Source organism: Lepisosteus platostomus, chromosome 11 (assembly GCF_059453375.1).
Source record: "Lepisosteus platostomus isolate fLepPlt1 chromosome 11, fLepPlt1.hap1, whole genome shotgun sequence".
In the NCBI taxonomy this organism is placed as follows: domain Eukaryota; kingdom Metazoa; phylum Chordata; class Actinopteri; order Semionotiformes; family Lepisosteidae; genus Lepisosteus; species Lepisosteus platostomus.
In genome coordinates this window covers 184,502-201,672 of record NC_142621.1, presented here as the reverse complement: position 1 = coordinate 201,672, position 17,171 = coordinate 184,502, and the positions used below count along the sequence as shown (strand labels likewise).

The 17,171-nt window shown below is 36.6% G+C and overlaps 1 protein-coding gene across 4 annotated transcripts; it reads left to right on the top strand.

The window, feature by feature from the left end:
• The first annotated feature begins 3,787 nt into the window (after positions 1 to 3,787).
• Positions 3,788 to 16,932, top strand: LOC148651677 (afadin- and alpha-actinin-binding protein-like). Of its 4 annotated transcripts, none has more exons than XM_088597630.1 (15): positions 3,788 to 3,993; positions 4,749 to 4,806; positions 6,741 to 6,858; positions 7,378 to 7,544; positions 7,884 to 8,087; positions 8,377 to 8,487; positions 8,711 to 8,846; positions 10,923 to 10,998; positions 11,197 to 11,374; positions 11,486 to 11,633; positions 13,560 to 13,696; positions 13,910 to 14,077; positions 14,177 to 14,294; positions 15,326 to 15,473; positions 16,121 to 16,932. In XM_088597630.1, the coding sequence occupies exons 2-15, from the start codon at positions 4,804 to 4,806 to the stop codon at positions 16,266 to 16,268; spliced, it is 1,860 nt and encodes a 619-aa protein (XP_088453756.1). In that variant the 5' UTR covers positions 3,788 to 3,993; positions 4,749 to 4,803; the 3' UTR covers positions 16,269 to 16,932. The 4 variants fall into 4 exon arrangements, with proteins under 4 accessions (XP_088453756.1, XP_088453755.1, XP_088453757.1 ...); XM_088597629.1 differs by having other exon boundaries at positions 3,789 to 3,993; positions 13,904 to 14,077; XM_088597631.1 differs by lacking the exon at positions 4,749 to 4,806 and having other exon boundaries at positions 3,790 to 3,993; positions 13,904 to 14,077.
• Positions 16,933 to 17,171: the final 239 nt, after the last annotated feature.

The following is a 17,171-nucleotide window of genomic DNA, read 5'->3' as shown; positions in this document are numbered from 1 at the left end:
CTTTTAGAACTATTTAAAATAATTACCTGCTTTCAAACAAGATAACATACACTAGACGTCATTTGCGTGACTAAGCCAATCACAGTAGGCAACAAAAATCCAAATGTATTCACGATAAGAGTCAGTTGTAGCACAGGCTTACAGTATGTAACCTAGGCTAAAGCTGACGTCTGATAGGCTAAAAGTAAAATGCATTGTGCAATAGGTGTTGTTTTACAATTGACCGTTAGTGCTGAGAGAGCAGCAGAGCTTACAAGTAGAGGCCACTGGCGAAAGATTTTCAATATCTGATGCAAAAAGTAACCTTTGAGATTCAAACAGTAGTGAGCTGCGGGCCACTCAGAAAAGTTAAGCGGGCCCGATTTGGCCCGTGGGCCATAGTTTGCTGACCCCTGATGTAGAGCCATGCAGTCAGGTTTCCACCAATCTCTACATGTAGAGTTCTGTAGTGACCCATCTTTTTTACCCAGACTATTGAAATCAGGCCTCTCTATTGACTGGTCTGTTGTACAAAACAATTACCAAGTATCATTCATCATATCCCCCTTATACACGCCTGTTTCCACCAGGGAGTAAAAAAAACGCGCTATGGTATCTTGCAATTGCGACATTGTATCTCAGAATTACGAGTTTATATCTCACAATTGTGACTTAAAATCTCAGAATTACGACTTTATTTCTTGTAATTATGACTTGATATCTCGCAATTGCAACTTGAAATGTCAGAATTATGACTTCATATCTCGCAATTGCATCTTTTTTTATCTCAGAATTTTGACTTTTTATCTCGCATTTGCGACTTTGAAATAACCCACATTTCATTGTCTGTCCTTTTGTTATTGTAACGGATTCGGGTTCTAGGGCTTGTGCCCTCACCGCTTCTGCCTCACAGCATGGGCTCGAACCCAGGTCTTGCCAGCTGAGCTAAAGAAGACTTTCTTTAGCCCTGGCGGCCAGCATCCCTGTTATGCGCAGGGGGGGGCGGTGCCATCACCGCAGTGCAACCATATCGTACAACCTGTATGTCAGCCATTCCGTTACACTATATTCATAAATCATACAGGATCATAGGATCTATAAACCTGAAGACTTGTCTTGTCGAGTGCCCTGACAAAAATCAAATTAATTACAGTAGTTTTGATGGAATCCCATTTCCGGCAGGGAGGCTTCCATAGTACCCGGATGGAATAGTGGACAGTCGGCTTTTTCTTAAGTCAGTGTTTTTATTTAAACACCATAAATACAAAAAAGGAGACAGAATATGAAAAAGAGTACAAAAATAGACACTTCACACCCGGAGGAATTCATAGTTATAAAAGCTGAAAATTATACTTTTCACATATTTCCATTGTATGTCTTGCCTTTTGATTCTTTAAATTTCTAATAGAATTTAAGTAAAAAAGGAATTCTACTTTAAAAGTATTAATAAATGGAGCAGTATTAGAACATTTACTTTTGTGGATGAAGTATTTTTCCAAAATAATTAACAGATTAATTATAAAAACATTTATCCAAATCAGATCTAACAAAATATAAAACACCAAAATCTTTAAATTTAACATTTACCTTAAATGTTTAACAATAACATTTTGCAAATCTATCCAAAACAATTTTGTATATATGCAATTGATAAAATCCTTCTCATTATAACAAAATACACATCTTGGTCTTGTTTAAATCTAGAAAGCGTCAATTAAACAGGATAAAATCTATGAACCATCTTAAATGAAATTTCTTTAACTTTATTTGTAAGATGGTATCTTTCTTGGCTAGGGCTCTCTCCCCGCGCGCTGGGCCTCACACCGCTCCACTCCGTCCCTCTCTGACACCAATGTAACGACCTCGGGTTTCGGTACGGAATGGAGCAGGCATGGAACTCAGGGAATGGGGCTGAACCGGGGAAAGATACACACACAGGGACAGGGGTTACAGCTCGGCACACACACACGAAGGGAAGAGACTATCTTCCAGCCTCCGCCCTACTATATACAGTTCTGTAGTCCCTGGCAAGTGTTGTCTATGTTACGAATGGTATAAATATATTCTTGTTTCGACCGTCACGGACCCTGCCCATTTCGTCCCGCAACACCTGGGGCGCGAACCCAGGCAACAGGGAACCAGCCACTTGAGCTAAAGGAGACCTCCCCCAGCCCAGGCAGCTGAGGTCCCTGCTATGCGCAGGGAGGGCGATGACGTCACCGTATCCGAACTAGCTCCGCTACAAAATGAGGCACAAGTTTTTCTTTCTTGATTTTCACTACACAGTACAGTACATGACATTCAAAAGGTGAAACTACCTTATGTCTCGTGCCCAAACAACTCTCGACAATGATTGACTCACATTTATTCTAATAGCAGACTACTTTAATGACATTGCTATTGTTGAGAGTCATCTATAAATTGTCTTTCTCTTTTTAGTAATTTTAAACCATGATTGTATGAAAAGAAACCTGCCTCTTATATAACTCTAAAGCGTTTGAAAGCAAGTAGCTGGGTGTTCTGATCAGTTCATATATTCAATTCAGTTCAATTATTCAGTTCAATTATTTTTGCTACTAGTAAGTATATGAATATGTTCATGTTGGCAGCTGCGTCAGCATGCGTTGTGCAAAGTAACAACAGGTTTATTCCCTGCTGAAAAGAGAAGCGAGAAAACATGTTTTGGCTGTGAACCCTTCCTCAGGTGAATATGACAGTTTATTTTGTTTCCAGTGATTTTTCCAATATTACAATATAGTACTTAATGTTAATGTTGCTTTATTAGCCCTATACAATTTCTTGCATTAGGAATTCGTCTTTTCGCATACCCCAGCTTGCTCTCCATGAGACACAGACACACAGACAGGGAGAGAAGCTGGGGGTCAGAGCGCAGGGTCAGCCATTGTACAGCGCCCCTGGAGCAGTTGGGGTTAAGGGCCTTGCTCAGGGGCCCAATGGAGTAGGATTCCTCTGCCGGCTGTGAAATTTGAACCGGCAACCTTCCAGTCACAGGCACAGATCCTTAGCCACAGTACTTAGTAATATTTGATCCTACCTTGAGTCCTAAAAAAAGACTTTGATTATCAAATTTCTTGTGCTGCAATCAATAAAATATTGACAGCATTGTTATATGATAAAAAACTGTTGTAAATAATAGCTTTTATAGCATGAATTGCCAAACTAAATGTGTATAAAATGCAAATTTAAGGGGTTAACATTTGAAGGTTCACTTTTCAAAACCTTTTCAGTTACACCCAGATTCCATTTCTAGAAAAAGAAAATCCCATCACATGTGCAAAAAGAGTAATTTATTGATGCTGATAATATTTCTTTGTGATATTGTAGTATAAAATGCTGCAGAAAATGTAGCCGCCCATGTTTTGAAGTTATATAATAAAAGCGATTTCTCCTCAGGTACCGGAAGACGCGAGAATACAACTGGTTTTAGAGACGACGCGTACAGTACATTGACGTAAATCATGGAAACAGAAAAAAAAAGTTTGCTCTGGGATCTAGTGTTAGTACCTAGTAAACTAAAACTGAGCAGAGTGCGTAAACGCAACTAAAACCCATGCATAACCTTCGATTGCCGTATAATGAAGAAATAAATATGAGAAAATGAAAAGCTGACTTCCAATAACCATCAAACAACGAACTGCATGGGTTTGCAAGGCTGGGCTGTTTTGCACCTGCTGATGCCTGTATGTCACGCCCACCGGTTTCTCAGGGACTGTAATTAAAGCCCAGGTGTCAGCCAATACTGTGAGCAGGTACTGGTTGCCTGGCAACAGGTTCGCCAATGACCGTAACGTTTGTTGGTGAGCCGGAGAGTCGGAAGCTTCAAACCTGCGCCTGTTGAGAGAGTGGGGGAGGTTGGTAGTATCAGCTGTTGGTGATCAAGAGATTAAAATATCCTACTTGGATGCTGGGGACTTGTCTGAAGTGGATTTATAGGTTTACCGTGTTCTGGAGAACGCCGGTGTCTTGGGAGAGGAGTTCATCTGGTGTTATGTAGTGAGTGTCTTTTCAAACCCCGTTTCTCTTCTGCAGCCCAATACGCAACTGAGCCTACAAGATAGCTGTGTGTTTATAATAATTTTGTAGTCAAGTGTTAAGGGGCATAATTCAATTGCTTAGGTTTTACTGCCTTCCGTGTTACATATTTGATTTCACTTCCTCAATGCATTTTATTTATGATTCCTTGGAATAAAAATTTTCTGAACTAGTTTATTTGTATGACTGGGACGTTAACGTGTTAAAAAAGCTCGGCTTTAGCTAATCCTCTGAATCAACAGAAAATCGACCAGCTCCGTACGGTCAGCATTTTTGTTTTCCAGTCCTGGTCAAGCCGTGGCAGTCCAGCGGCCCTGTGTCTTGACAGCTTTGACTTGTGGTCTAACCGGTTTCATGAACTGAAATGATGATAATTGTCAACTTTTAGAAATGTCTAACTACTATCACATTTAATCTTTTTATACATTTCTCTTTGTTTACGTTATACCCGAGCATGCTTTTTGTTTCTCGGTTTACACTGATTCTCACTTAATTTGAGCACATTTCTCAATCAGTTTTTGTTTTATGCGACTATATTGATGATTCCCATTGGTTTGTATTGCTGTATTTGGGAATATTTTTACTGGTGTCGTGACTAGACACTTTAATCATGTGAATCATGTAGTGCCGCTTTACTAAATGGTAGAAACCTTTTTTTTTTCTTGCTATTGATAACTCTAAAAATATTTACATATTTTGTGTACTTTTTTTTTCAGAAGGCTTCACAAGCTACCAGGGGCTTGGCAAGTCTGCTATTAACTCCCTGTTGTGATGGTACCATTTTTAATATTGGCATGTTGCCTGCTGCCGGTGAAACGGTAGAACATGTCCTTTGTTCTGTATATGAAGTTTCTATCCACTGTGCTCACTCTGGTTCTGGTTTCTTCTGAATTGTTCTTGACCCTGTCATATCAACTTGTGATAATGCATGAGAAGTACCTTTTTGCCCAACTACAGTTTGGGATGCATGACTTTTATATATTTGTCAGTAAATACTTTGACTTGCACTTTGTATAAATAATCGAGCTGTATGTTTTGCTTTTTATTACAGCTATAGGTGGTAGGATGCTAGATGGTGCCATCTTACACTTTATTTTGGAAAATAAAATGAACTAGACATCCACCAGCTCACTTGCCTACCGCTGTATTGTTAGTAGGATAGAATCTATTTTAATTACATGCTAAGAGTAAAATACACTGTTCTAGTTATGGTGCATGTAGGAAAGCTGAAGTGGGGCACAGCAAATTGTGACTGGAAATTCTGGTAAGAGGAGGGACAAAAATCGAAAAGGAGCTGTGCCTTTCACATTCCCCTACTTGACAGGGTTTGAATAGAGTTAATTTTGTTGCCGTGTGCTGGGGGAAATATTGGTCCACTCTAAAAGTGATTTTGTCCTTTCTTTTGCTTTCATAAGAATCTTTGAATCATTGTGAAAGAAACAAATGGAGATCATTTGGTTAGCATTCAGATTTGTGTTCTGATTTTTATTACTAAAACCATTTTTACATCATTTTCAATTAAAATTTATAAATGTGGTAATGTATTCTTCGCAGCAAAAAGGCTATAAAGTAATGATGCATTTTTAAGATTTTTACGATGACTTCTTTACTTTTCATAATATTCTCATTACAAACTAAAGTAGATGGGAGAGCCACGAATTTATGGTTGCGTCATGTCCAGTTGTAATGTTTTACCATGTTACACATGGTAGAAAACAACTTGCATTTTACAATGCTTCTCTCAGTTGTTTTGTTTATTAGAGCAAGTGCCTCAATCTCTGTAGTATTTGGCAAATGAAAAATATTACACTACTTGCAGAAGTGTAATCTAACTAGACATGTATTAGCTGCACAATGCTTATGAAGTCATTTTAAATTGCCAATGGCATTTTAAAAAAATTGCAGAATTATAAAAAAACTGAATTATTTTTACTTCTAGCTTCAAGCTACATTTAACAATTTAAGAATATGTAGAAGAATTTTAATTCTGCCTCTTCTTGTAAATCAGTCATATATCACATTTTGTGTGCTGTCTTGCTAACGTACTGACAAAACAGGTTTGTGTTGACGTTTTCTAGGTCATATTGCAATGTAAGGGATCCAGTTGGAGCAGGGCAAAGTGTTTTTTGCAAATGCTAGGCCATCTGTGCAGCGGATTAGTAGATAACGACGTAGGCACGGTAATATGATTTCCACTTGTAATGATGACCTCCTTGCTGTTTGAGAGCTTGATTACTCTGTGGTATACTCTTTGCTTTTGTGGATCTGGATAGTGTAGAGCTGGGATTCTGTGCAGGCATGGATGTGTTTTTAAATTGAAACCATGCGTAATGTGTTTGAAATTATAGGGTGGATGAAGTAGTTCAGCTTGTTTTGCAGAAAAAAAACTTAATGGGCTTCTGTTAACGACAATTTCGACTTGCATGTAAATATTGATATAAATGGCAGACTTGACAGACATTTTATAATATTGCATAACCTTTTTGAGAATGTAATTCGCTTAATTTACATCACTAATTGTGATGTATTGGCTTAATATTTCATATACAGCAGCTGAGAATTGTACGTGGCTTTTTGTTTAAGCTCTTAATGCTTGTACACAAAAACAGTGAAGTCATCTCCTTCAAAGCAGTGGTACTAGGCTGTTTTAATCCCCTATGTGTTAGATAGCTATACGTGATCTAACAGGCTCTATTTTTCTGTTTCAGGACTGTGATGTGTTGGAGCTGCCACTTGCCCTGTCTGCTGCACTGGATCAGCCTCAGGTGTTTTGGCCTTTAGTTGCTATGGGAGATTGGAGGACAGTAATGCCTGAGGCTTCACTGGGTAATTACTGCCATTCATAACAATTTGTATCTCCTTGAGCTGACAAACTGATTAGTTTATGTATAACCACTGGCATTATGTTCTTCTTTTTGGTGCTAACACATGTATAAAAATGTACAATTAGCCTTTTTTAAAATACTTGATAAAATGTATTATATAAATTTTATATAGGGGTTGGAAATTCATATAAGAAACTCATAACCTGTGATACACAAACAGAATGTTAAATGTAGTGTCAATATCAGTAGCAAGTGATTGTGTTTATATAGGGTTGTGTTTCTTTTTAAAAAATCACAAGTAATTTTCTACATTAAACTGTTAACTGCTTTTATCCGTGGTGAATTTCATTATGAACAATACATTTACAAGTTAACAGTAGAAACCAGTATGAAAGGTTCAGAATTCAACATGACACAGGAAGCTCTTGCAATAAAAGAATACAGGGTTGCTCTGAGTGTAATTGTATAATTGAATAGACTAGGATGCCGGTGGTAATTTGTCATTGATTCTTTTCTCCAGGGAGCGCAGATGCATCTTTGTGTTCCTCTAGACCTGCAATGTCTCCCCTGGGGCTTGATATTCCCTCCTCGATACAGTGCTCTCTTCTGTCTAAGCACTCGTATAACATTTTAGGTGCTTTTTGTACAGAGGACAATGTTGCCCAGTGCATTTCATATGTTAATCAGGTAATTTATATTGTGCCTTAAATGAAAAAAATCTTCTGAACATCATTATGCTGACTTTGACAAATCACATACATGAGGGCTTAAAATGGCCTTACTAGAAATAATTAGAACGAGGTTTTAGTAGAACAAAATGCATTAGGCTACTTACTCATAGATTACAAAAACAATGCTTTTGTCATTGTCAAATCTATTATGACAGATGTTTATGACAGAGTGATAAAGACATACATTTACTGTACAATTGCGAGCTTGCATAAGTTGGTAAGATGGAGTTAGTTAGCACTACTGTTGCTCACCAGTAATGTGAATTTAAAATAACCATTGCTGCTCTCTTCATAGGAGCTTTCTTCACTTGGCTTTGCTGCTCTGTGCAGTGACTCCAATGGGAAGAGAGACCTGAGCTTGGTGACTGTGCTCAATGTTATGTATGAGCTGCTGCAGCTCCACCGCAGAGGACTTCGCTCCCTGGAGGACATGGAGACTGAGCAGCTGAAGTCCAGTAGTGACCTGGACCACCTCCATGTCAGCAACTCCCGTCTGAAGGTCCATCTTTAGAACTCCCCTTCATTTTACAACTTAGCCTGTTCTAAATCAGGATAGTGCATGTGTGACCAAACAAGGGTTTTTTAATGTCTGTAAGAAATAAGTCTAAGCTTAGTATCTTAAGGTTTAAGAATTCCAAAGCTAGAACCAGATCTTAGTGTATTGTAGTGGGAATTTCAAATGTGTTAATGCTGATTTTACTACTTTATGCATTTGTTCTTTTTATAATGTTAATATTTCAGATTGATTTATTATGTTTTGCATAATTCATATTATTTGGTGTTCTTAGGATCAGCTTGAACAACTGAGAAGGGAAAATACAGCACTACATGAGAAAGAACGTCAGATGCAATTGAAAATCAAGAGTTTACAAAATCATTTAAAAAATGATAAAGAAGAGGTAAGACCAGACTCATTGCCCTAACAGAATGCCTTTTTAACAAAAAAAAAATGTGGAAGGGTGATTTTTACCAGTACAAATGGTGAAATAAACTTTTCCTGTCTGATAATTTGATTTATTGTACATCATTATCTTTTCATGCACATCAAATTGCTGTTCTGTAATTTACAGCCTAGACAGCTAAGGTCTTAACTTGATCACTTAATGTTATCATTCTCATTAGATACAGAAGCTTCAAAATATAATAGCAAGTCGTGCGACTCAATATAACCATGATATGAAGCGGAAGGAGAGAGAATACACCAAACTGAAGGAACGCTTGCATCAGCTTCTGATGGACAAAAAAGATAAAAAGTTGGGTAGGTATATATGATGTTTTAGAGCTTTGATTTTAAAATGTTTTTTTCTGGAATACTCCTTTACTTTTTAAGAACAAGAAGTCTAATTCGTAATACACTTCCACTACTCTTTGTGTGAACAAGTGTCTCCTGTACTCAGTTCTAAATGCCATCAAGTTTGGGGAATATATCTGGTTACTCTTTCCCAGAAATTTCATTTCTCTGCCACCAGAGTGTTTATCTCAATACTATTTGTTGTTTCTGCTTTTTTTACTTAAGTATTTGAAGTAAAAAACACTTCAGAGTCAGTGTTGTCCATCTTGTATCTAGGTTCTCTGTACATGTAGACTAGATGTCAGCTGCTAAGTGTTTACCCAGTTCTTTTTTTTTCTGTCTTTTTAAAGTATTTTTATGCTTTTACATTGTTTCCTAATTCTCCTTGTTTGACGCACATAAAGAGCAGTAGTCATTCTAATGCATAGATAATAACTAATAAATACGTAATCCCAGTTTGACATTAGATATTGGTTTTCTTTACCATTTTTAATTTCCTTTGAGTATTAATTTTATGACTTTCAGAAGCCTTTAGAAAATCTAAATACACCACATCCTTTTCTCAAAGCTGCAATCCACATTGGCAATCTATGACCAAACCAAACATTTTAAGACTGATCCATTATGTATAACACTAGATACCTTCCCTCGCCACAACCATACTAGAAAGTAAAAAGAATCCAGTTCTGAAGTGCAGAATTCCTGCACCTGCTAGAATTGCAGCAGCTACTGTAGGAAGAAAGTCAATAGAGCTGACAGACCCATACGTGATCTCTTGTTGCAACCTTAGGAACTGTGAGCCTTTTATAGTTGTTGTAGAGATCTGGCTAGTTGTTGCTTTGGCAACACTCTTATTGTTCATGCCAATGAACCTCATTGAATTTATGATCACAGTTCCTTAATTGTTTTCTCGCATTGATTTTCCTTAGTTTCCCATGATAACTACAGTATAATGCATCTTCCACATGTGTGCATTACTGTTTTCATTATATGTGACTGTGGGCATGTACCCACAGGTCTTTTTAATGTTTTTTTTAATACATTTGACACAAACATATCAAAACCCTTGATTAAACTAGTTTTAAATTGTGTAGATGTTCTGTTATATCCTTCTGTTCCTTTCATGTCTTCAGTATGCTGTACTGCTAATGCTGTATTCATTGTGGTGTTAGCCATTTTTAGGTGCTTCTGATTAAATGATAACTGCATGCAAATGTAGTTTATCTTGCGCTTTAATTACGTGTACATAATTGTCTGGTGCAATAATGTTGTGGTATTGGATCCACTTTCCATCCTCCATCACAGCTCTCCGTCTCAAATCTAGTTTAAATATTTTTAATTTGTATACTATTAGCCTAAGCTGAGTGGTGCCCATCTCATTCTTGTAATCTATCATTTCTGTCAGGTGGCCTCTACCGCCAGGCATTTGCATTTGCAGTTGCATTTCCCAGTTCCCTTTTGTATAGCACTGATAGGATTTCAGTAAAAAGTACTGAGTTGTTCCTAGTGGAGGTGACTAAAATGTACTCTAATCGAGCACACTACTTAGGTATATATCTTGGTTAATGTGGCATGCGGTGGGTAATTAGGACTGAGAATCAAAACAACAATCAGCAGCATATGGGGAGTGTAGAAGGACAAGTAATTCTTTTGGGCAAAGTGCTAGTTAGTTTTACTAAACTCCAAATCCACTTGTTAGTGGCTTGCCCAGCTGGGTTAATTGGGTACAAGAATAGGCTTATGATGACTTCTGGAACCTTGTGGTCCCTAAAGTCTATGTTCATCACATGCTCTGAATTAAGTTTGTTCACTATTAACAGAGATTTACCATACTTGCAGTGATTTTCATATTGACATTATTCTGCATTTGAGGGTCTTTTTTGAACATGGTTTAGTAAAAAATGTTTTTCTTGTCCTTTAGAAACTACTTTGAACAACACAGCCAGGAGCATTGGAACCGATTTATTAATCAGTACCGGAAAGCCTAACCCCGTATCCTCTCATTTTATCTATTCAAATTGTCTTTAAATGGTATTCTTTCAGCTATTGAAGTTCTAAATTATGTTGGAAGATCTGATGGGAAGAGAAGCCTTTGGAAGACTGGAAAGACTGAAGCCAGGTAAATGATGAACAAGTAATCTTATGTTTATGCTTTTTTGTTTACCAACTGCAGTTTAAGGCATTATAGTCTTGATTTAAAATATTGATATTCCAAATTGAGCTATGCTGCTTCATCAAACAATACATGGCACTACTCAGATTATTCATTTAACCTTGATAAATGTTAAAATTCAGATTATCCCTTTTTTCCTTAAAGAAATGAAGGTGAAATGTACAAAACCCTGCTAAGTGATTATGAGTGTCGACAAAAGGATTTGATGGGGGAAAATGCAGAGCTGAAGAAAGTTCTACAGCAGATGAAAAAAGAAATGATGTCTATTTTAAGTCCTAAGAAACTCAACTTGAAGGAGAAAGTTGAAGACAGCCTAGAACAAGTGGGTATTACCGGTTTCTCTTGGGGCCATAATTTCAATTTCCAGCTGTATCTTGTTTGAGGGACCTGTATGCTGTGGGAGTCCAGGCTAAATGTTACTGCTGTGTTACAGGCTTTGTCTGATAATGATGAGGAGGGGGGGGATCACAGCCGAGAGGTTCTGGAGTTGTCGTGTGAGCACGCAAGGGAGCAGCTCACCAACAGCATCCGCCAGCAATGGAGGAGACTCAAGAATCATGTGGAGCAACTAGATAACCAAGGTACTCTAAATTTATCTTGGTAAAAGAGCAAAGAGATGGTTTCTAAAGTTTGGGTCCAAACAAATGCATTCTGTATGATGCAACTACATAACATCCTATTCCTGAAATCCCTATCTTCAATCATGTAATCAGTTTAAACTACTTAATGTGCTGGATGTTTGCGATTGCTCTAATCCCAACGTATGACTGCATAGCATATTGCTTATGCAGACCTACCTGAAGACCCCTGCTTACATGCCTAAAAAAGTAACTTATTCATTTTAAGATCTCACTGATGCAACTCTCCATGCAAGACTTATGTACTTGTCAGGTTCCCCAAATGTTACCAAAATTAAAACTTTCTGTACACATGCATGTTGGAGGGCAAATGTACCGGAAATATGAGCTGAGGGCGAAATGCTTGCCCTTCTTGAAGGGGCCAAAAGTGTCCTAGAAGCTGACCGTGTGGCCTCTAGCACAGATGGAACCCATGTAATTAAACCGCATATAATAATAATGGTCAATGAAAGTGCTGAAACTGTCTCCTTGATATTCCTTATTTACAATTATGGTGATCCCATGCTTGTATAGCTGGAACCCTTAATATATACATTCAATATACTGTATATAGTGCATATAATTTAAGGAACTTTTGAAAGACTTAAGACATTCATAATTATTGAATGTAGTATTTCCTAAAGTATTTTGGTAATGTTATTGATCTCTACACATAACTGGAAGGATTGTTATAGCTCTTTTGCTTTCTTTCTGTGTTCACTGAAAGGACATTTGTGTTTGGCCCATTTTGGAAATACTATTCTATTTTGCCTTTGTTCAATATTTACAATTTTTAAATTGTTTAAAATTACTCTCCAGAATGCTTATATTTGGAAATCACCCTCTTAGCAATACATCATCTTGGGATCCTTGCAACTTTACCCTTTTACAGAAGGGATCTTTGCTTGGTTCGTCCACAACCAAATGAAGTCATTTAATTGTTGAAGAGCTGATGAAATTGGAAATAAGATGGAAAAAGCCTTTTGGATCAATTGCTTTGTCATTAAATGAGAAATGCAAACAAACCTCAAATGAATTACAGCTCCCTGAGTATTTTCCTGATTCAATTTGTGATGCTCCATATATTCATCATGCTGCTTATAGCTTCTTGAAACCTAAAAAAATAAATGTTAAGAAATTTAGACTGTCCATCCAAAGATCGTTTTGTGTACACAAACTGCGTAACTTAATTGATGATATGTGAGATTGCAGTGCCCTCTTCTGTCTAAGATGGAACATCGCAACTGTTAAAGACATTGCTTAGTTGGATCAATTCAAGCTTATACCCTGGGAGAGGTATTGTTGTGTTGGACTCTTGCCACAAAAACAGAAAGATAGATGGATGTCAACAAAGAATACAATACTCTCCCAGGAGGAGGAGTATATATTCACAATGGAATGGACAGGTTATGCTGTTTTGAAAACGAATGTGATTTATACTTCAAAAACCTGGTCATAAGGTATTGAAAGATTAATTACTATTCCAACTTGTCTGTGTTCCTGCCAAATAGAGCCTTTTTTGTTCATAAGTGTAAAAATTATCAGCTGGAAGAAAACGTTTTTTTTAAGTATTCAAAAGAGAATGTAGGCACTTTTTTTTTTTGCACGTTCCTGTTCCTTTAAACTAATGGTGATTTAAAATACTTCACGATATATGAACAAAAACTAATTTGTTGGGGTTTAGTTAAGATTTACATACTAATGTCTTTAAACCACACAGCTTAAATTCAGATGGTCAGTGAGTACACATCATAGTTTATAACCCTGTGTGTACTTTTTAATACATAAAATAAAGCATGTAATGATTGGATTCCTGCAGATTTATGTAAGTCTAAAAAAAATCATGACTATCGTCTTTATGAAAGTGAAGTTTACATTTCACTTTTGTAGCATCCTTGGTGCAGAAGGGGGCTCAGATTGATAAGGATGTAATTGCGAGAGAAATCCATGAGGAGGAAATGGAAAAGCTGAAACTGGAAATCCAGCAATGTAAAGACTTCATTAAAAATCAACAGCAGCTCTGGCAGGTAGGTCAAACCTTACACTTCTGTGTTTTTATGTATGTTCCCAGAGCTGTCCTGCAATTTTCCTTGTAAACAACAGATTCCACCAAAGAGAACTAGCAGAAATAATAAGCCTTTCATTTTGCGATAGAAATTAAATGTAATTGTCTAAACCACATAAATAGAAGTGGGTTTCTTGTTGCAGTCTAATTTAAGGTACTTTTTTTGCAGCAACAGCTGACCTGTCCATGTGATGATGAGACTGCTGCTCTACTGCATGATTGTTACCTATTGGAGGAGAAGGAACGATTGAAGGAGGAGTGGGATCTCTTTGATGAGCAAAGGAGAAACTTTGAAAAAGAGCGTAGAAATTTCACAGAAGCTGCAATTAGATTAGGCAATGAGGTATTTCTCTATAGTTGATCTAAATGCCTTTAAATGTTACTTGTAGAAGGGGATGTTTTCTTGTTTTCTCAGAAAATACAGGTTATTTTATACTTTCAGAGAAAAGTTTTTGAAGACGACAGGGCAACATGGTTAAAACAACAATTTTTGAACATAACCCCATTTGCAGACCGTAAGAGACCCCAAACTTCAAAATCTCAGAGTGCCTTATCTGTCAGTAAGTACAACTTTTTTTCCCCTTGTTTTATTTGGATACTTCTCAATTTGATTAATCTTGATTTATTGGCAAATATACAGTCCAGTAGTTTTTCTTTAACTTAAACAGGATGACAAAGTATGGCTGTACAGGCCTATAGAAAGTCCCTTCCAAAATAAAACTGGCCTAACAGCCTGACACTAAGATGCATTAATTTAAATTTAATTTGACCTTTATTTAAAACCCACAACCTCCAACAGAAAAACAAATGCTCAAACATTCTAAAAAGTAATTACAGATGAATACCTAGAAAAATGGGTTGGATAAGTGTACACCCCTGAGTGTGTACTTGATGGAAGCACCTTGTGCTTGAATTGAAATAATCAGTGGTATGGAGGACCCCATTTTTGGCTGAAATGGGAAAAAAATATGTTCTTACCTTAGATTTAAATTGAATATTATTAACCTTAAAGTGTGCATCTATAAAAGGGTTAATGTTTTTTGCTTTTCCTCAGTTAATGGGTAATGACAAATTTTAGATCAACGAGGTCATTAAAGAAGAGATTATATTTTTAATGCTCCTCATAAGTAAATGCCAGTAAGATGCTGGGAAAGTGATTCCAACACTAGTTTGAAATGGAATGGAGCAATAACTACCATTTTTGGACATGGGTCTTTTACTGCCCTTCACATCAAGAAATTGATCTAGTTCAGGAACAAATTACCATTGATGGTTATGCTTGGTCCCTTGTACATTTGATTGAGCTCAAAGCCTGTTTAAGTTATACTACTAGGCGGGAAATCGTTTGCATTTTTGCAGTGCAACAAACTTATGATTTTAACGAATTGCCTTACTTGGGTATCTACTACATTCTTTATTCCTGTTAAGTGTTTTTAAATGTGCAAACTGCAAAGTGCTGGTCAGGCAAAACATTTGTTTTCTTAATGAAGTGTTGACGACTTCCAATTTTATTAAGATGCCACTTTGTTTTGTGAAGTGGTTTGACTGCATATTTATCTAAATGGGGAAGTAATGAGAATACATGTCTTAGGTACAGAGACTGAATTGTGGAATGGCCATACTCCAGCACAGCTGACCAAATCTGTGTCTCACACTGTTGGTACACCTAAATCTGCCACTTCCAAGATGCCATCAACAGTAGAGCTCTACCGCACGTTACGCCTCATTCCAGACCCAAGGTAACTTATACTGCATACTAACAAATTTTGTTTTTTAAAGTATTTTGTATTTAAGAATATGCCTATGCAGTTCATTAATTTAACCAGAAACTTGTTCTTTTTAATGTAAAATGAGGATGGTTGAACTTGAAACGATGGAATGGAAAAACAGTGTACCATACTTCAGTAATGAAGTTGTGAAGTACAGGTTTCCTTTGCTCACGGTAGAAACCCTGGCTCATATGCATTTCTGTCCATGGAAAATTTTAGGAAATTTGCTGCTTCTCCACTATCTCCTAGATAGTGTTGCACATTTTTTACATTTGTGTACACATGATTTCTCTTGGTATGTTCAAATCTTTTGCTATTTGTAACCCTATAAAAATTCTATTATATTCTTAATTTTATTACATTTGTTTAATTTTAATTCAGGCTACTGTATCTACCTTTTTAAAGGAGAGAATTTGAAATTGTTACCTGTAGACAAGTGCATCACAGACTGTGGGAGCCCAACCACTGATTTACAATATACTCAAGTATTTACTAACTCTGGTTTTGTCCACTGTTGTGGGTTTCAGAAATGTATCCCCGTGTGACTGGCAGTGGAATCTTGTACTAACTGTTGTTTGTAAAGCATGCTTAGGGTATTTTTTTGTTCCTTTTTACAGTTCATCCAGAACACTGCCAAAGAAAGGAAGTTGGCAGGACTCCAACATAATTCATACTAGTGAAGTGTTAAATAAATCGAGACATTCCACTGGATCTGATGACAATAGTATTTATTCTCTAGCAGGAGATGAGAATACTCCAAATTAAGACTTTGAAATTGGAAAATGTTTTATTTTTGTAGAGGGTTTTTTTCCTTAAATCACAGCATGTCAACAATGGATTAGATGCCACAAATACCATGAATTCAGTTTTGTTATCTCTATTAACTGATTTTATGTAACAATTAAATAAAATGCCAAAAACCTGTTACTTTCTTTTCTCCTGAAAGTGTATAGATTATAAATTTTACAGTATTTCTGAATTATGTTTTACTATTTTTAGCTTTTTTTTTTTTGTTGCTTGGTTTCTTATGTAAGAATACTGGCTCATTAAAGTCCTTCGGTACATTTGGGGAAAAAAGATATGTTGGAGCATGGAATACTAGATTGTTGCTTGTATTTTAATAACCTGCAACCTCAATTGGTGTAATCTGTAAGTAGATCTCTTCTGTATATTTAAGAGAAATTGAGCTTGAATGTATATTTGCTTTTCAGTGTGATGTGGATTTTTGTTGAGTGAGTAGTTTTGTACTTTTGAGTTACGATTTTCTAATTTAATTTTGTAATTTTCTTAGGCAGTAATGATCAAGTTTCTTTAATGAGACTGTCAATAAATCCATAGTTTTGGTATTTTAAAGATTTGTAAAATATATTGCTTGTCAAATCAATGCAATTTGTTTCTTAGGTTCAATAAAGCCAATATGATCTGCAAAGTTTTTTATATATAAACTTCACTACAATACCTGTAAAAAGGGTCCCACTTGTGGAACAGTGGTCTAAACACAAGCTACACATGTAGTAAAACTAACTTTAAACTTTGTTTAAATCTTTCTGTATTTTGGGTTATCTTATTTCTAGGTAAGAAAATGCACTCATAAGATAGGGAGGTATCTTGCCATTGCCTTTTTTCTGATGTGGGAAACCCTGCCACGGTACCCTGTTCATTTTGCTC